Genomic DNA, 20,663 nt, shown 5'->3' on the forward strand with positions numbered 1-20,663 from the left:
GTAAGCTAAACATGCAAGCATTCTAATTCATGCACATATATCACGCGCCTTACTTTGGCACCGTTGTGCAAAGAAAGGCAGCCATTATACTCGATCGTGCATGTTCCACCCGCGCAGATAGCGCTATTGTCGCGGCGCGCATATGACGCAATCGTAGCTAAACATAGCCACAGGCACGGCGTTTAGAGGGGCGTAGTTCAGAAGTAGATTTGTAGCGTTGGCAGCGTTTGCGAGAAACGACTATTTCATATTAGGTAAAATTTATCAAATTCGTGCTGGTGTTGATCAGAAGAAAACAAAGCCTACGAGCGTTGTAGTTGTTGCAACAACAAAAAATCACGCTTTCTCCGCTATCACGTTCCACTGAGTTCCAGACGTGCACTCCAGAAGTGGTGTTCGATATGTTTCGAGTCTCTTGACAACAGATACCTGACCCCTTTGACCACGGCTGATCGCGTCCGTCTGCACAAGGAGCACAAGCGCAAGAGATTTGGGGAAGCGCAGTAACCACATTAATAAACGACTGCGGCGGGCTGGAACGGCGCAGGGCAGTATTTGGTGCCACTAGTAGGGGGGCACCAAAGAGACCAACCAGTAGGGTGCGATTTCTTTTCTCTAGTGCCCATGTGTTCTCTGCAAAGCAAACAGGTCCACTACGAATAGGGAGCCAGCATGATTTCAAAATTAGACCGTAGGACACCCACTCGCTGTATATCATTGTCTCGGCGTGTAAGTTTTCTAATGCGTAAATAAACGTAACTGTCTATTTGGTTGCGTCATTTCTTTGCGTTTCAGCCTCTACAATGTCCACATCACGCACATAATGTTTCACATGCCCCATTGCTGCTGCCTCGCTTATACAGCCTAGCAATTTCTTTTAACCAAGCGATCACGAAAGCTAGGAATAGATAATTGTAAAGGTACATAATTCTTCTTTAGCCCGTTGTATGACATCCCACCACACATCCGTGTAATGACACGAAATCTGGCACACGAACTCCGTCAGGCCAGAGTAAAATTGTGGACAATTTTTACACTAACCATTCACATCCTTAATACTAGTTTCAGTTTGACAGGACAATACAGTTTTTTCTTTTTGCCTGCACCAAGAGTGGCAGTAACTAATTTCGTCTTTTGGCGGCGAATGAGACATCACGCTGTATCCCTAAACTGCATGAAGTGATTCCCACTATGATTTAATAAGCTAACTTTACCTGTTGCAGGCACTATTTAATTCGTGACGAAAACAGAAAGCCACTAATTTTACTGGTTTTCTAGGCAGAATTCTGTTATTCCACGTTAAAGTTTATTCAAATAAATGTACAAGTAGTAAGGGCTGTGGTATTAACAGGTCAACTCTGTTGAAACGTTTGGCTAGTCTAGTTTAATTACAGTCAGATAGCATAACATGGTCAATGCTCATTTCTTAGTCCGGGTGCGCTTAGCCACAAAAAGTGGCCAAGGCTTTTAATTTCTCACATTAACGTTATAAGCATGGATCGAAGGGCAACACTGTTCACGCGATGAGGCACATAATACTACCAAGACAGTTCATTTTTTTTTATATTAGGTATCCCACATAGCTTGTGCCAAAAAGAAGATTAACTGCCGCGTAGCTGCAAAGAATCAAAGTAATATTTTTAGAGCAAGTCACACAATTTGTCGTATTGCATTTCACCTACTTACATAATTAGTTGCTATAAGTAAAGCCAACTTGACAAATAATATATTCAGAACAAAAGTGTCAATGGGAAACCTGTTGCCAACCCCTACTGAAACATTCCTGGATCCAATTTTCAGTTGCTCAACATGGGCTACATAACTGTCTTTTCTTTTTTTTTTTTTCAAAACCTGAAAGAAGGCCCTCGAAACCCGGAAAAGCGCCGCACCATGTATAGGGCTACGGAAAGCTGGATCGGGAATATGTCAGGATCGCCTCCGATGGCAAATTTATTCTTAATAAATTATTTGCGCATTAACATAGTTATGAGCAACTAATTACGTAATTAGGCGAAAAACGAACAAAGATATTCTTACTTGTTCCAAGCGGCAATGAAAAACAATATCACAATAGTTTTGTCCAGCTACGTAGAGCAATTGCACATTTTAAAATTTTCACGCAGGTTACAAGCGACACTTGGTATAAACCCCGTAAGCATAGTAAAATGTTTGGAACCTCAAAGCGAACGGTCTTGCCCTAGGGTTTCCCACAAGAAGCTGTGAACTGTGGAGAGTTATGGTGTTTTTACAATTTCCGAAAGCATGTTTTTGATTTCATACCTTCAGTGACTTCACCAGTGACGAGGGATCCATCGCCCACGGTTTTGTGTACACATCGAACTGAAATAGAGCACGAGCACATGAAAGTTTGAAATTTTGGTAATCGACTCAAGTAATACAATCAGTGCGATTCCACTCTTGACGCAAGTCTATTCCTGCAGTAGTCAAATTTTCAGGAGGTTTTGCTCCTTAAGTTTGACTCTTTTACAAACAGTGCATCTTGCGCCCACTAAACAAAACCTGCGCGCCACTGACTACTATCCAAAGCGCTCCGAATGTAATTACACAGGTCACATATCTTCATCCTTAATTGATAATTAGGATAAATTAGTTCAGTTCGGTACATTAAATTTTTGTTCTGATTATCTCTGTGGTTTTGTGATACTTCGATAAGTCCATCAACCAAGTGTGAACGCTTGTAGCAATTTTATTTTTTTGTGGGCGAATGTTTGAACAATTTGTGGCGTTGTTACTTTTTCCCAAATACGAGACCCAAAGGTTTCATAGGTAGTAACATTAGCGGCAACTGCTACCAGTCGTATTAGAAGGATCGTCATCATACAATTTGGCAATCACGCGATTGTTAACGTGCCTAAGTGCTTCTGCATAGGCTTCCGTTTATTGCCTTGCGTAACAGTGAAATATGCCGTGTTACCAACAAGAATAACTTTCAAAACAACATTGAAAATAATTTTTCATAACTGCAGCTGGTAACACGCGCAGCCCATATCGCTAATTCGTACCTACTTAAATTTAAGAAAATTCCTGGGAGCAAAGTTATAACGATAAATAATCATACTTAAAGTGAAACATTTCGGTTACCTCCTTTACTGCTCGATGGCCATGCTTCTTGATGAACTCTCGAAACTTCTCGCCACACGTGTTGTCAGCACTTGACAACCACTCCGATGCTTCCTATGTCGTGGTAAAAGGCATGACGAAAGTCAAATGTAGGTTTGATACAGAATTCAGGATTCCCTACTACCATAATCCTTCCTGACAACTTAGCAAGGTGGCCCATTCACGCCAGCCAATTGAACTTAAGCGACTGAAGATACGCATTGTAAATGAACACAACATGGCAATAATTAAGGCTGAAACAGAAACTTCTCAGATTTGAAGAAGGGGATCAGTAATTTTCCAACCCACGTAAATTTTTCATGCTACTTGAAATGTGTCTGAGTATCATCGATGCTCACCAAATTAATAATGTCTTATTTCTATTGTGCGTACAATTGTGCAGCCATAAGGAAGGTAACTTCTTTAAGCCATTTTTGTACAACTTCAGGGTAAACACGGGGAATGCGGGAGATGACGATGAGCAAAACGAGAACAAGGTGAAAGCAGGAGCCAATGTTTCGACAAGTGGACTTGTCTTCTTCAAGGTGACATATGTTTTCCTCGCCACAGTATATATAGATGGGGTTCTTCTAAAGGGGAGAGGGTGTAAGCCGGCTGGCTGTGGCAACGAGGGAAGGTGTGTTAGCGTGTCGAATTGAGAGTAAAGGAATGCTGTGCACAAGGCCAAGGCCAGGGTCACCTCCCCCCCGTCTGTTAACCACGTGTCACCGCATTCGTGTTAGCCGGCGTGTCAACGGCTTCTGACACGCCGGCTGAAAAAAAAGGAGGAAAGGAAAAAAAGGGTACGCCTATAGCTTCAAAAAGGGTGTGGCCTATAGCTTGAAATTTAGCATGGCGAATAGATTCTAAAGCTGCCTTTGAAACGTTTATGCCTATTGGTTGCAATGTCTTGAACTTAGGGATGAGGTATGATTCTCTGTATTTTCTTTCTCGTTCATAACGGAAATTTGCCTGTAAGATGTAGAGTTTAAGTTCATCAAAGTTATAACCAGGTTGGTTGAAATGCTAAGCGACGGTTTTGGGAAGCTTTATAGCTGTGTCAGTGCGATATCTGTTTAATCTGACGTTCACTGATCGTCCTGTTTCACCGATATATTGCTTCTTACAGAAGGAACATTCAAGCATATAAATCACATCCGAACTCCTACAAGTGAAGCTAGATTGGACTTCATGTGTATAACTATTTGCGGTGCTCAGCAAATAGTTCAACACATGAAGTCAAATCTAGCTATTGCAACCAATATGCATAAACGTTTCAAAGGGAGTTTTAGAATCTATTCGCTATATATGCTAAATTTCAAGCTATAGGCAGCAACCCTTGGTTTTGTTTCTTGGCGTACCATTTTTTTTCCTTTCCTCCTTTTTTAGCTGGCGTGTCAGACGCCGCTGACACGCAGGCTAACACGCATGCGTTGACACGTGGTTGACAGACGGGGGGGAGGGGTGACCCTGGCCTAGTGCACAGCATGCCTTCACTCTCAATTCGACACGCTAACACACCTTCCCTCGTTGCCGCCCCCACCCGCCTTACACCCTCTCGCCTTTAGAAGAACGCCACCTATATATACTGTGGCGAGAAAAGCATAGGTCGCCTTGAAGAAGACTAATCCACTCGTCGAGACGTTGGGTCCTGCTTTCACCTTGTTCGCGTTTTGCTCATCGCTTTGTAGAACTTGGAATATATAATATCTTATACAACTGAGAAAAGGGCTCACATTCCATATATTGCGCCGTTGCGGAAACGTTACGGCAACTGGCGCGCTTTTCGAGTCTTATATGTGCAAACCACGTTTCAATTGGCCGGTGCCACTGCTACTTTTGTAGAATCAGCGCTGAGTAAAAAAGTTCCTGTAGTGGCACGCATTTTACACGACTTAATGATAATGACAGACGAACACTCACCGTCTTAATGCTTTTTTACTTGTTGGTTTACCAACACCAGCCTCATTAACAGCAGTGATGAGTGATTCAGTAAAAATAGGAACAATCTGCTCTAAATTCCCCTCCCCCTTTCCTACCGATTTTTTGGCAAAATTCACAATGCAGTTAGTCTGAGCATTGTGCGCACGGTTGCCTTAAACTCAAGTGTAATGAAAAGCAGATAGGAATGCTGGCATCGTGGCTCTTGCAGGGGAAAGGTGTGAATGTGGTTTGAGCGGTGAAAAGCAAGTTTACTTGAATGAAGTCATTCTTATCTGCCTCTCTAAATGCGAACAGCACCGCATTTTCCTTAACTGTACTCACCTCGGTGCTCATGTTGAGGAAGTGTTCCTTGTCCGGGGAGTCTCTCAGCAAGGAGCCTAGTTCCTGCGGTGAAGGAGAACGCTTAAGAATGCATAAATACGCTTTTGTCTCCTGCAACATACGGGTCTGACGGTAACACCCTAGAAAAAGACGAACAATTGGCGAATGAATGAAATGCTGGTTGGGAAGGTTTAACATCACAACAGGTGCGTTGCTCGTGCGGCGGGTCTGTTTAGCCGTGCATGGTAGATTCCTTTAAGACCCCTCTGTAGTAAATATAAACGCAACCCCAACAGTACTACATTAGGATGGATATTTGGGCGTGTTGGTTAAGCATGATCTGAAGCGAAGGCGCTAAAAAAACGATGGACGAAGAAGGAACACACACACACACCGGGCGCCCTGTGTGTGTGTCCTTCTTCGTCCATCGTCTTTTTAGCGCCTTCACTTCAGAACAGTACTAGGATTAAAACCCTATTGAAGAATCCATATTCCAAATAACTCCGATATGCAATAATCCGATATGAACCATAGAGGATCCAATATAAAAACCCCTTTTCTTATACATCATATGTTGCTATTCGACATAGGAGTTATGGGAAAACAACCTTTTTTTCAGTAGTGGAGTTCCTTGTAGAAGCCGAGCAACGTAGAAAGTTCGCACTTTGTCCCAGGCGTCATGGTGTAGTTTCAAGGAAAATAAAAAAATCTTCAGGGACCATGGCAACAAACACTTCCAGCTTGTAGTTACTGAAGAAGGTACCACGTATGGGCCAGGAAATCCACCACTCCGCTTTAACTGTGTAGCCTTGTTTTTAAAACTTCGTGAAAGAAAACATGCTCAAAAAGCATTACCGCAGAAGCATAGTCAAGTGAGCAAGTTAGCTTTCATAGAAAAAGGAAAGCACGAACGAGAAAACTACGAAGAAAGAATTATGCAGACGACAAGAAAGTACTCGTGTTTTCTGCCCCTTGTGCGACTACTTGAAATGACCTATACCTTGCTAAGCACGACATAGGGGGATCAAATCCCAGCAGGGGCAGCCGCATTTCAGTGGGGGCGAAAATCAAAGATGTCCGTGTCCCGTGCACTTAGGCAACGTTAAAGATCTGGTGATCAAATTTAATCCGGGGTCCCCCACTACGGCGTGCCTCATAATAAATTCTTGGTTTCGGCACGTCAAGCCCGAGGATTCAAATTCTCCACACGTACATCGTCGGCCCCGTCGATGTCCCTTACGCACTATTCTTTCTACGACAGTGTTCTACGACAGTAAAAGAGCTCGCGAAAACATATTTACTTAATATCTTTTATTCTCTATAAGCTAAAGCCAAACGTAACGTAAATGCTTTTCAGCGGCAGTGTCTTCCGTGGTATGTTAAAATAACGCAATTCATCTTTAAATTGAACTATTCACACCTGCAACAAAGAAAGCGTTATCCGCACAGTGTCCTGTCTCGTCCTTTCTTTTTTCTGTCACCGCCCACTTGCGCTGTATATACTTGCACTATCGCGCGAGCTAGAACAAAGAACCGTGTTATACGTCATGACTCGTCTAAAAGAAAGGTGATATACGAAAGTCCTTCATAGAATATGCATAATCTGGATCACCAAATGGACATGCTTATCGCGGAAAGCAAGCAACACAAAAGCGCGTCCTTCTGGCTTTGGCGCCCTGAAAGTCCCGCATGCTGTACGAGCGTACAGACTCGATAGGGAGTGCCGTGAACAAAAGCCATCAAAATAAAAGCACCTCACTATTGTTTCGGCTCCTCAAGAACGCCACTTCGGCTTCTCCTACTGTCGGCTCTCTACTGGTATGCGTTGGCCGGTACGAGGAGAGAAAGGATAGGAGCAGCAGACAATCACTGCATGAAGATAGCCTGTGCTAGAAAGGAAAATTCCAAACTAGAAGGCAGACTTGTCAGAATCTAAAAGGGAAAGCGTTTCATGCTAGAAAAATGTACGTTGTACCTGCTAGAGCTTTACAGGAGCACACGTTATTTCGAGAGAGATGAAAATTATTCGGAGCCATGCGCAGTTTGAATCGATGCCACGATAAGTTCGTTGCAGCAAGCTCGCTGTTTAGCATAGCTTGGGGCTCCGCAGTGCGTTACCAGATATAACAAGGTGCTTGCGTGACGGGAGTTAGTATTTGTGCGTGTGCGTGAAGCGGATCAGTGTCGGCCTGAGTGTGACGTCAGCAACCAGGTGACGACGACTGCGCTACTATGAGGGCTGCGGAGGCAAAATGACGACTCGTTTTTTTTTTGTGCACTGACGAAGAAACCTTCCAAGATGTTCTGCTGCGACCTGGGCCGATGCTGAAGGCGGTAAAATGCAGCGCAGTGTCTGTGCTACAGTAGCGCTAGCTGCAATGAACAGTGAATGAAATAAACTAACCATCTTGTTGCGAAGCGACGTTACACACGCAAAATAGTCTTGCGTTTCTTCTGTGTCTGTGTCCTCAAGGAAACAGGCTTAAGTGTACATTCAGTTCCAAGCACATTTTTGCAGTGTGACGGGGTGCACGTGCTCATTGTTTTTAAGTGTTAGCTTTGGTGCGAGCGCAGTATGAGAATTGTTACAAAGAATCATTCAGTTTACTGAAAAAAATGACAATAGAAAACGCCGGGACAAATGTTTATGAAAGCTGCAACTTGGGCAGTTCAAGCCACATGAAAATAATTAGCATTGCATGCATTTATATGAGCTTTAGTCTTTCGGCCTGAATCGGCTTGTGACTTAATGATGTTCGACAAAGCATCACATCAATAACGCAAGAGTTCGCAGTGTTAGGCATACGAGCAGACACAACTGATTCCCTTGCTCTGTTTAGAAAGCTATGAGTGCTTAGAATTTTAGAAACATAAAGCGTAACAAACAATTTTGCCGAAAGCTCGCAAGTAACAAAGCTGCATAAAGCTAGAAGGTCTAAGTTTGGGCAAATCCATCTAAATAACGCTGGCTGAGTCGCCCTACTTACAGTTCCCGCATTTAAAATACTCCGTTTCATACTTAGCCTGCAACACTGTGGAACCTACGCTAGTTTTTCAGCAACCTAAATGCACCTAAAACCTAATTACTCTGCGCATTTCGTCATCAGGCTGCGTGGCCCAGCGCAAGCCTGCACCTGCGGTGCAACAATGGGCTGCAAATGAGAAACCAGAAAATAAAAAAACAATGAAACGTAAAATTACCTAAGACATTGTATTACCAGCCTTAAAACTCAGCTTGTGCAGTTTTAAGGTATACAACAGTTCTCATTTTTTTTTTAGTAAGCCTAAATGACTAACGATTCAGCGTCAGTGCTGGTAAAAATGCCGCACCCTTTCTTGGTGTGAACACAGCTACTGCAAGAAGTCTCACTAGCGCTTACAACAACGTTGCCAGCTGTGTTTCAAAAAGGAGTATAGAGGCTCACTTTTGTGCAGTAATCTTTGTATGAAACACCTTCTGCTAGGGTTTTTACCAGCCAAACCATACCCATCGTCCTTAGTGAGGAACGTCGCAATCTTGGTCTGTCATACGAAATTCTTTCTGCAATTTTTCATCCCCTCGCATTAACTGTACTCACTGGGTAGACGCAAATTGCCAGTTTTAAACATTGAGATGCATTTGCATAATCTAACTACCTCAATGCGCATTTGTAATTAGACCATATTATGTCGATTATTATATATGGTATCTCCCCAACGCAACCTCCAGTCGATCTACAGTCGCACACGGCATTTCTTAGTCATGGAGGCCCCTGCATGGTATTCTTTACCTGAATCAGTCGAGGAACACCAGCACTTTCGACATCTCCTCCTAGAAGAATCTTTGACAGCTCGCTGAAGACTTCGTTGTTCAGTTCTGCAAACAATGCGCACATATTTATCCACGGGTAAGTGCATAGCGAGGAAATATGGCGCGAGAATGTGCAGTTCCAGGCTCTTTAGTGCAATTACACCTCAGCAATATTTGACAACCATATTCTTCTCAGTACGAAAGCATTGGAATATGTAGACTATTAGTAGGGAGAAAATGGAGTGTATTCCCCTCGCGAGTGACGTCGATGGGTGGTCGCCGCTTACCTCGGCTGTTTTATCCAGATGAAAAATTCCGCGAAAACATCAGGACAACCCACAAACAAGAGACGAGACAAGCACTGGCGCTCACTAACCTTCTTGCTCGGCTGTCTCGCACGCTCGCTCGGTTCGTACATGCTAGGAGATAAGTAAATGCGTGCTATGCAGCCTCAAGGATGTTGCGGGTGCTTTCTCGATGCGAAGCCCATGGAGCCCAGGTTATTTTTTTTTACGCGTGAGCGTATAAGCCCCAACTTTAGAGATTAGCGATGCGAGTGTATGAAGCTCAGCGACAAAAGTTGGCACAGCGCCAAGAATGAGGTTTGCGCGGCGCAGTTGTCACGCCGGATGATCACTGACCCAGAGAAAATAGGTGGGTGAAGCCACGGATGACGTCATTGGCATGGCAGGGGCTGTGCCAACTCGCACAGGTAGCGTGGCGCGGAGCGGATGGCTTCACGTGTGATATATAGTATATGCTTTACGAATACCTAACCGCACTTGTTTCGAATAAAAAATGTATATGGTTAAAAGAAAGCTTTAGCTAGTGGTCAAGTCCGATTTCTCCATTCAATTACATGTAAAACGCTCAAACGTGTTCGTTACGTTACCGTTTCACCTATTGGAACGACATATTTTGTCATTTGAAAGGAAATTCCTAGCAACTCTAGCATGCAGCATTTTGATTTAGAGCGTCGAATGTTTTCCGATAAATGCTCAACTTTGATAATTTTGGAAATTGCCAGGCACTTTGCAAATTTGTAACTCTGAAAATTCCTTTTTTCAGTAAATGAGTTTGTATAGGCCATTTATATCAGTAATAATAGTAGGAACATAATCATTTTCGTATTCAGATCATCCAAAACGAACAAACATCCCGGGCGACAGTCAAAAGCAAATACTGACATTTACTAACCTCCACTGGCGGTTGCTAGTACCTGTATAATAATGAGGTTGTACATCGATGATGCTGCAAATGCCTTTACTAGGAGCGTGGCGGGCTGCAAAAAAGGACAAAAGGTATTTTAAAACGAACAGAATGGTCAACGAAGCAGCATTGGCATAAGAATACTGAAACCCACTTGTGACTAAACGCCATGGATGACCTAACTGCCATACAATTCATAGGTACAATAATCACTAGGTACACGTTAGGCACTGGCGTGTCTTCGAGCAGCCCATATAGGTGTGCATGAAAAACAAGCGAATGTTGTGTCTGTGCGTGATGTTTTCAGGCGTCCATGGCGGATATATCTTGACCTTGACGTGCATTACTCAAGAAAACCCAGTGAAAAGGCAACGTGAATCTTGCATTGATTTTTAATTACTACCGCTACCGATATTTCAGGTATGTGAATTCACACTGTCGCGTCAAAAGCTCCTGTCACACCAAAGAGATTTATACCGCACTGCCTGATGACCTTTTTTTTTCAAATCAATGGGAACCTCCGTCATTACGAGAGCAATTTCTGCAGTAAACCTGAGGCAGTGTCGAGAAATCATCTCTTCATTACTTCGAGAACGTGTCTGGCTTGCGGCAAAAATTTTGCCCCATTTTCGAACGCTGTCGCCCTATATAGAGGACTGAATAGGTCCGTAGTGGCATCACCAAACCTTTCTCAACAATATTGTGCGCTAATTAAAATTACCTGTTTTTTTTTCAGTTGTGCTGCGCCTGAACAGCCACGACATTTTACCTGGCAAGCTAGCTTACTTTCCTATGATTTCTACTGACAGTACAAAATGATTATCGGCGAGTATTTCATAGCACGAGTGACTCCAAACATTAGAAGGCAAAAAATAATTTCCGTTATATAACTTCCATACCCCTCGCATGTGATGCAAGTTGCAACCGATGTATCTGTGTATCTGCTCCGCAGTGATCATTCCGTCGGTTGACAACTTTAGTTCGGCAGCTGCGGATGCAGTCTTATCCAGATCTTGAGCACCAGAAAGCATCAGCTGCAATATGAAATGGGAGAAAGATTGACAGAAAATGAACGCCAAAAAAGATGTCCGAACTTCCGCGCTTCTCCAGCGAGAAACGATAAAAAATGGGACATCGGTGATCGCTCCTATAGTATGCGCTTTCGTAATACGCCATGGGACATTCCTTGAGAAGTACCAAAAAAGGTGGCACAGCCGACTTCACAAAATATGTCACCCTTCTGACTCACCTGCGTTTGAGAACCAACACAACCGAGCACTGCAACACCCTGTCTACGTAAATACTGGCTACTAGTGTTATACTGGGTCCATCTAAGTGAAAGTAGTCATTTCGCATGGTATACATTCCTTCATTTGGCATGGTAGTACACTTTCATACCTCAGACACACAGTCGACTTACTAGCCCGCGTTCTCTCTTATCTGCAATGCTTTTCCCAAAAGCACCTTGCCTTGAGCACTGTGTTTTCCAAAAAAAAAGAAGCGAAGATAAACCCGAACATGCTAAGCGGGATGTTACATAAACTTTATTATGGTATGCTGACATGGAATGTTGGTCAGGAGATTATTTATTAAAAAGCCTCTTTTAAATTTTCTGTCACAAGTTTCACAATTGCTGATTTTCTGGTTTAAAAGGAGATAATTCGCAAACGGCCAGGACTGAGCCGCATTGACGTGCTGCGTTTGCCAACGCACAGTAGATACACCTCATCAAAACTTATCCAGGGGGCCTGGAAATCTTCGAAGCTTTAACTGAGACAAAATGTGGATTTATCGTCCCGCTTGGCCTTGGTACAGGAACCGCGCATTTACCTACAAAACTATCATTGCTCGCCCAACAACCTGTTTTTGCAACCAGGCGCTCAAGGCGAATTTCTTCCTCTTTCCCAAGTGAAAAAGCTAAGTGCTCGTACAGTACCTGTCTCCCAGTGTGCTCCAACCACTGATGACACCATGATAGAGTGTTTAAGCGTGACTGAACGAGAACGTAGAAAGAAACAGATACAGAGACACAGCGCCCTGTTTCTTTCTACGTCCTGGGGCCCTATAACGTAAAACTATTCTAATATGTTTTATTCCAATCTCTTGACGTCAAATTTGCGTAGCCGCCGACGCAAGCATCAGGCGCTCATCCACAGGGCTGTCTCAACAAACCAATCGAATGCTCTCCTCGTTCATAGGAGGTCACCTATCTTTGCTTGAAAAACAAATACCATTGCCTGCATTAAGCAGCTTGTCTTATATAATTGGCTCACAAGTGGCGAGGAGCACGCTCAAGTGGAGAGGGATTCAATGGGCGGCATGGCAACAATATAAAACCCAAAATGGGATTGTGAAACACACCTGTTTGCTCAAACCCGCAACACAACGCAGCAATGAGAGGTACAGCTAACCAGCTCAGACCTGGCCAGACTACAGTCCTTCATAAACCATGTCAGGTGGGCGGCCGAAGCCAGTGGGGCCCTAAACTAAAAAGGCTTCGACCATTCCCCCAAAATCCTTTTCAACAATTTAAGCTTCTTTCTCTCTTTCTCTCTCCGTCTACGGAATTGGAAAAAGTGCCAAAGAATGCTAGCCCCTTTAAAAAGGGAGGAATGGTAAAAAAAAAATGACGAGCAATACTAAAAGCTAGCGGCGACTTTAAAGGCATTGTCCCTAAACTGTGCAGGCGATGAGAACGACGGTAAACTGGCGACGTTTGCGAAATGAACAATTTCCTTTAGATATCGCTAAACTACCTCAACAACTCAGGGCCCTCCGTTGAATTCTTTGCCGTCAATGCAGCCATCGCTTATGATAGAGGCACATAGGCTTGCAACGCAGGTCACTGGAAGATCATGTTCAGCCCGGAGAAGCTGACGCATGTAGGCCGCATTAAAGATTCAGGAAATATTTACAAACGTTTTTAATGCGTCCCACCATTAATGCAGAAGCACGATGAGAATATAAACTGGCGTCTACTGCCTTAGTCACCTTTAATTGGTGGCTGTAGCAAGTGGGTGTCGGCTCAAAAGATTGCAATTTTTCTGCAAGTTTCTCCATGGCGCCTTCTATGCAACCGTGCATACTTTTTTGCCGTTGCATTTTTTTCAATTTGATTTTGTTTCTTTTACCGACCAATGGCCCCAGTATTAAGTTGTAGCGGCATTGCAAGTTGCCTGTGTGTGAGTGGACCCTAGGCCTTCATACCTTGATATTGAGAAACAAAATCAAGAAGATCGCCGATATAATGACCGAACATTGTGACCGAGATGAAATAGAGCGTAGCCATCGTCTACATCATCATTCACTTCACCTCCCGTGGAGGGGGTAAACGGGTTAGAAACGGCTACCCGTTCGGCGTGAAGCGAGCCACAAGATGTTACCTTGTAGGGCGATGACGTAATTTCTAGTAAATACGGAAGTCTGCGTCAAACCTCCTGAAAAACGCTTCTACCGCGAAACTTCTGAAGCCTCAGACGTCTGCTTTTCGACAATGGTCAATTATGAACAGGGTAAGATGTCATATGACGGTCTGTGGGTATTTGTCAAATGACAGGCAGTCATAATGTTATAACATTAGAATCGCTCAGCTGGAACCTGAGGACATAGGACTTTTTTTTTACTTTACGCCGTGCTATGCCTCGTCAGAAAGCGTGGGGAACAAAAGAACACGATCGACCCATAGCTCGTAAATGCTGTTTGTTTCAAAATATAATCCATTCGGCTTCTACGAAAATTCATGAGTTTCTGACTGAAAGAAAAAGGGCCTGCTATTTTTTCTTAGTAGTCATTGCGAGCAAACTGTCTTACAGGTGCAGGCTGCATTTTAATATAGCCCACCTCTTCTTCTGTAACATTTTTTATTCGTTGTAGCAAATTATGTGACACCGAGCTTCATTTTAATAAATAAACTTCGTCTAAACAATTTTCTACTTCAACAGTAAAGAACTACTCACCTTCATGGTGTAGAATATCTGCGCCGGTAGCCTTGTTTTTTTCTGCTTCCTGACTCTCTTTACGCCAGCTTCAACATCGGCGCTAATGTCCCGCCCCATGATACTGTACATTAGTGACCGGTCGAGAAGGTTGGACCCTGGACCAGTTCTCCTTTGTCCCTGAAGCGCAGCAATGTTGAACATGTGTCATCAACAGCAGGCCGTAATGCAATTATGAAAATGTGAAAATACTGTGCTAGCTGCATGAATGTACTGAAGCGTAAGCTTGTCGCTGCCCATCAGCGAAATGTTGATTGCAACACGCTAAGAGAGTGACACAGGATGTACGGAAAAAGAACACCGTACTTTTACCGTACCGTGTAGGATTTCATATTCACTACGTACTTTGCAAGATACTTCGAGCCATGTTGTTTTCCCATAATTAATTGTTCTTTTTGTTAAACGTAATAATAATGGTGTTATTATTTGTTTTAAATGGCAACAACTGGTATTTACACTGCTAATATTTTTTCCTGTTGCGACTTTGTTTTGCAGTTTATAGTATTGTTATTCGCTGGAATTTACTATGGTAGGTCCCACTAACAGTGCTTTTCTTTTGGACATGTTAATTTACGTTGTCTGTACCCATTTTGTACATGTGGCTAAAGGGAATGAACATTGAAAATATTCATCTTCAACATACACTTTTTAAAAAGGGAGTACGCACAAACTAGTGACGGTTGCACATGCTGCTAGTCAGTGCGCCTGCTAGTGGCCTGTTTTTATATATGACGCCCTTGTCATTATGGTTGCGTCCGCCTCAATGACCAGCACGATCGGTATTCATGTGTTCCACATAGACCCCTCAACACGCTGTCAAAAAGAGCGGGGAAAACAAGTTTCAAGGAGTATCCTCTTGCTAAGCCTTCATTACGCAAAGCGAAAGCAGCTCCAATGAGGTGGTAGAAGGACAAAGCACCCACTTCCATGTGCATTTGTGGGTTTTGATCACCACTAACTACCTCCACATTGTTAAAGCTACTCGTCCGTATACGGGCGGAGAGCGCATGAGTGGCACTAGTATTAGGGTCATAAGTTAACAGCTACCACCAAATTACAAATTTATCGCAAAGTAAAATGCGGTAACCTGCTCTTGAAAGCCACAAAACTATACGCACGTTGTTGGTATAGGCGGGTACTTAGAACGCACTGCAGTGGCGACACATCTAATTACAGACTGCCCCAGGCGCTGACATTTTGTGCAAGTGCTCAAGAAGAAAAGGAAACACTCTACACTAAGCCGTTCCCATGAAAAGCGCTAATCAGTTGATGTTGTCGGAGCCACACATGTAAGCTTGCGTCGCAGCAACTTCATGTCATGTTGCGTGAAAAGACACACAGGATCGGGAATGAAACGATTCTTCTACGCATTGTGGCCGTTTTAGTGAACTTTAAATTCAAACGAAATGCACACAGGATTCGGTGAGAATTCATAATAATGTTATTACAGTTCAATGCAAATGACGCGCCAAGTTCTCGGCGAATAAAAGCAAATCGACCGTCGTCGGGCACTCCTATAGAACTAGCCAATATCCGTGCACCGAAATATACAGGTTGTCTCAGTTAACATTAGTAAGAGTCATGAAAAATGCCGATGCACTCTAAGTCGGCGCGACCAAATGCAATGCCTGTTGCTGACTATTGCATGATGTAAAACACATTTTCATTTATATTTGATATAATTGCATAATTATTAAAAATTCGCTAAAGTCTGACGCAACAAGGTTAGGAAAAAAATTTAAATTTGAAAGTTGTAGAGGGGTTTTCAAAGCGTCCGATTGAAGAGCTTCTAGCTTTCTGTATGCTAAGTATTAGCTGTTTTCCGATTAATGCTGATGCCTGCGAAATATTTAAAAAGTAACATACCGCGTAACATGCCCGCTTGCGCCACATGACATTACAGGGTCGCAACGCAAGCATTGACTGTGCGATTATTTTATACCATCAACCGTTACGGTTTACGCGATAACGGTTTCTCTGTCACTTTTTAAGTGGCAGCACACCCTGCTAAACACAGTGGAACATTATACGCACAACATCCGGGAGCACTGCAGCTATGGCACGCAAGCGGGCATGTCACGCGCTATATTTTTTTTTTTATTTCGCGGACATCTGCGGTAAGGCATACATTCACAGTCGCAATGCTGTATTGACACTTTCACGCACGCAGGTATACGGGAGTCATCAAAGACCGGACATGAATCCACACGTGTATACCCGTCCTGATCGAGACTTGTCGCGAACAATGAAGACACATCTACAGCTTTTTACAGTCAACAAACGCGGACCTTAAAACTCCAACATCGTGCAAATTGGAGGGAAGACGTATTAAGCACATTCGAGCAATCCGAACCTCAAGTGTAAACGTAATTTCTGCTGCAGAAGCCCAAAGGTGTTCAAGCTATGGCCTGGTTAAGCATGGCGGTAAGTGTACGTTGTTGACGGCGAAATTTCATGTCTTTGAGGGATTTTATATACGGCATGTAAATACAGTTCTTTTTTACAACCCCAATGCAGCGTAAAACATTCGCACCCATAAGCGTACACCTATTGCTCTGCAAAATTTTACGTGCTTTTACTTACGTCAGAGAGCCACATGAAATAGTTGTAACGCTGCAAAGGCATCCACAAGGACTGGTATTGCGTGGGGTCGGGATCATAGGCTCGCACCAAACGAAGACACATGTCCTGCGAGAAAACACATGGTTATTCATTGAGTGTGTTAGCCGTAGTCTCACAAAGAAAACTTGTAATGTGGACGCGATTGACCTAGCACTGCTAGTAAAATGCTGTGAAAGCTCATTTTTACTTTGAAAAGAAGGCAACTAGAGAACTAAACATTAATTTACCAAATTTCACGAAAAGAAAGCACAGCGCTAGCATTAAATCCATCATGACGTGGCCACTGCATTTCCTATTTAGCGTATATATATATATATATATATATATATATATATATATATATATATATATATATATATATATATATATATATGATGTTGGACGTAATAGGGGGTTAATGCATGTAGCCATAGCGGGCACACCAACTTTATATAAATATTTGCATTCGCTTATGATTGTCTAAAATTGTAATCAATTGAAGGCACCACTAAAACCGGGCTGGCTGAACGATTTATAAATGCGGTGGTTGGCGCTCTTTTGAGGCTAAAGGATTACAAGGTGATGAACGTAACACATTAGTTTAGATTTCCTCTCGAAACCTACGAGTATGTACAGACGCCGTCGCCTTGCTGTTAGCATCATGCTGGAACAAAACGAAGAATCTGAACCGGAGTACATGTATACGCTGCTGTTATGTAATATATATATATATATATATATATATATATATATATATATATATATATATATATATATATATATATATATGTGTGTGTGTGTGTGTGTGTGTGTGTGCATGTGTGTGTGTTTCTAGAAAGCAGAAGTAAGGATTCGGACTTGCAGTCATCGCAACAAAATGCAAGTCACTGTTCCCAATAAACACAAAATGAAGTAGCAGGATTATATTTGTGAAACACTGCGCTGGAAAAAATCCATTACGGCACTCGGCATCAAGCACACACGGAAGGTCTGCATGCATATGTGTGTGCGTGTGTGTCTGTGTGTCCGCTGCGTCACTTACCAACTTCATCACTAACTCTCTTGCACATTGCCAATGCTTTATTAAAAGAATTTAATCACGCACTGGGGCAGGGACTGCAATAATTGTACTTCAACAAATATAAATTATTCGCATTCGGTTCCTTTTTGGACTACTATGTCACAAGAAAAAAATCACTTGTTCCTGAAGCAGGCACTCCTAAGCAGGAAAGTGGTTCCGGTAATTCACTGGCCAAAAGAGGCAGTATACAGAAGCGAAGGCAGAAGTTCGTTGGGCACGTTGAAACGTTGATGCCAAAACGACAGGAGCCTTACTACTGGAAGAGATCGAAAGCATCTCACAGAACTCGCCCATCCTTGAAGCTTTCTCTAGTGCCCGTTCAGTCATTGTTCGGAAATGGTGGTGAATGGAGAAGATATGCTAGATAGTAGCGGAATTTTCATAAATAACGTACTATGTAGTGGGTTGGCGAGAGAAAGATTATACTGCCTTGCCTAAAATATGCACTTTAGTTTAGGCATTCACAGTTCAGCGCTTTGGCGTGTAACTGAATTGTGTCAATCATTTTTTTTTTTCTGCAAGGAAACAGTTCAGGCATGTATACGCGAGGTATACATGCCTGAATTGCTGCTATGCAAAACACAGATGATTGCATTGGCTGTGCATACTGTAGACACATTCTCGGCCACTTTCCTGAATCTGCTTTTCTCATCCCCCGTGACAAATATGATCACCACTTGCAGGATGCCGGGACAGCCGAACAAATATCTCCTCTTCTGCAGTACATGCTGATGGATTCACGTGGCATTGTTTTCTATCATGGCGGCGAGGGCTAGAAGTCGGATGAAAGATTGATTTCTTTCTTTATGAAGGTAGCAACACGGTATAATTTTTAGAACTTTAGGCCTACGTCATACTGGTCAGAACCAATTGGAAAAAATCGCGATATTGAATTTCAGTATAGCGTGCAGAGTTCTTGGGTGGGATACGAAATCTGGTCGTGATAACACTTCGTAAGAACATCAATTATCGAAAAGATTGTGACCTTAATGCGTGTCAACTGGCAAGATTCACAGTAAGGCACGTAGCAACAGCACACCGCCGAATGTGTTCACAGCTCTATGAAAATGTGCCCCCTATTTCCATGGCATGCTCTTAATCGCACTTTCGTTATCATTTACCTCGTAACTCATAGATTGCAAGCAAAAACAAGCTATTTTCTTTGTTGGCTTGACTTCGCTTCCTTATATTTTGGCTTTATATGGTTTTGACTAACAAAGACCTCCCTATCTGCTTGGGCTATTGATGCTCGTTGTACCTTACGGTATTCGAGCGGGGTCATTCATTCAACTTATAAAGCATAGGTGCGACTTCTTTATGTGACAGTGAAGTAGTTTGTGGGCCTGTTACATGCAACTGTGTGCATTCTTGAATTTATGGACTTGAACACGTCAAGTCTATATAAACATTGTGCTTGGCATAGCATCGCGTCTGGCTTGTCCTCTGCCAGCCACGGCAGTTAGAAGATTTCTGGCGGTGAGTCAAAACGAGACAGAAAGTACGTGAGCAATCATCTCGGTTCCATATATCACCTTGCAGTACGATTCGATGCCAACACGAATAAAGGAGAAACTCAGTGGAGACGTAGCTCCAGGAAGCACTTCTCTGAAAGAAAAAAAAGGCAAGAATAGGTATTCGGTAAGCAAGTTTCAAATTACGCCACTCTATGGTCACCGGGGCACAACGACATTGGAGGACAGCTAAGTGCGAGTGAGCATGCAAGTTTGTATACCGGCCCGGTGCTTCACGCACCTTGAGCCAGAATTAAAGCCGTAAACCGCAGCTGGCTGACACCAACGACATGTTGTTTTCCGTCATGTGGCGCGCTTCATATTATTTTTCTTGTATTACACCCAATTAGTCAGTTATGTGCAAATAATTATGAAAAAGAAATTATAACTGAAGTTTTTTGGCGCACGAGAAGGAACGTGAGACAGAGGCAAGACGCGGCCACATCGGTACGTAGCGCTGTGGCCGCGTCTTGCCTCTGTCTCTCGTCCCTTTTCGTGCGCTAGAAACCTCAGTTATGGAATACCAACACACCCTAACCTACGCTCTTTCAAGAAGTTTATTTGAGTTAGCTTATTTGAGGGCTTTAGTATAGGTTACCTATGACGGCGGTGCGTTCATTCCGCGCGCTTCCGTCTCCAATTCCGCTTCCAAGCGCTGCCGCAAAGCTCGCTCAGAGCATGGTTCAGAACGATGCAATACGATAGCGCATGAGTGCAGTCACGTAGAGAGAGTGTGTGATTGTGAAGAGAAAGGGGCGCTATTTTCTGCAGCCGTTTAGGGAGCACGACTCAGCGCCTAGGGGAAGGGGAGGGAGACATAAAGACGAAAAAAAAAGAGGAGAGAGAGAAGGTCGAGGCGATTGCAGAGCTCGGTACCGTTAGGTGCCGCTGTCAGCGGTAGCCATGCGGCGCATTCTCAATTTACACGACAGCCCCGTGTCCTACAGGAACGTAAAAAGGTGCCTCCGCGAAACAGCAGCTGGGATGCCGAGGCCACTGGGAGTCCGAAGCGTCGGAACGAGACGTGGAGAGGCGACCTCTCTTTGGAGAAGCCGCGACACGAACTAAGTAGATGGTCGATTGTTTCGTCC

At 43.4% G+C, this 20,663-nt stretch overlaps 1 protein-coding gene across 1 annotated transcript in view; it reads right to left on the reverse strand.

Moving 5' to 3' along the window:
- Positions 1-20,663, reverse strand: part of LOC139054766 (rifampicin phosphotransferase-like) — a 97,280-nt gene that overhangs the window by 22,296 nt on the left and 54,321 nt on the right. The window contains exons 23-31 of the mRNA XM_070532363.1: positions 19,594-19,666; positions 16,963-17,067; positions 14,341-14,499; positions 11,284-11,418; positions 10,373-10,457; positions 9,156-9,241; positions 5,386-5,448; positions 3,103-3,195; positions 2,281-2,340 (exon numbers count right to left, since the gene is read on the reverse strand). Coding sequence (XP_070388464.1) covers positions 2,281-2,340; positions 3,103-3,195; positions 5,386-5,448; positions 9,156-9,241; positions 10,373-10,457; positions 11,284-11,418; positions 14,341-14,499; positions 16,963-17,067; positions 19,594-19,666 — 859 coding nt within the window. The remainder of the gene's footprint in view (positions 1-2,280; positions 2,341-3,102; positions 3,196-5,385; positions 5,449-9,155; positions 9,242-10,372; positions 10,458-11,283; positions 11,419-14,340; positions 14,500-16,962; positions 17,068-19,593; positions 19,667-20,663) is intronic.

The sequence above is a fragment of the Dermacentor albipictus genome, chromosome 1, assembly GCF_038994185.2.
Source record: "Dermacentor albipictus isolate Rhodes 1998 colony chromosome 1, USDA_Dalb.pri_finalv2, whole genome shotgun sequence".
Classification (NCBI taxonomy): Eukaryota; Metazoa; Arthropoda; class Arachnida; order Ixodida; family Ixodidae; genus Dermacentor; species Dermacentor albipictus.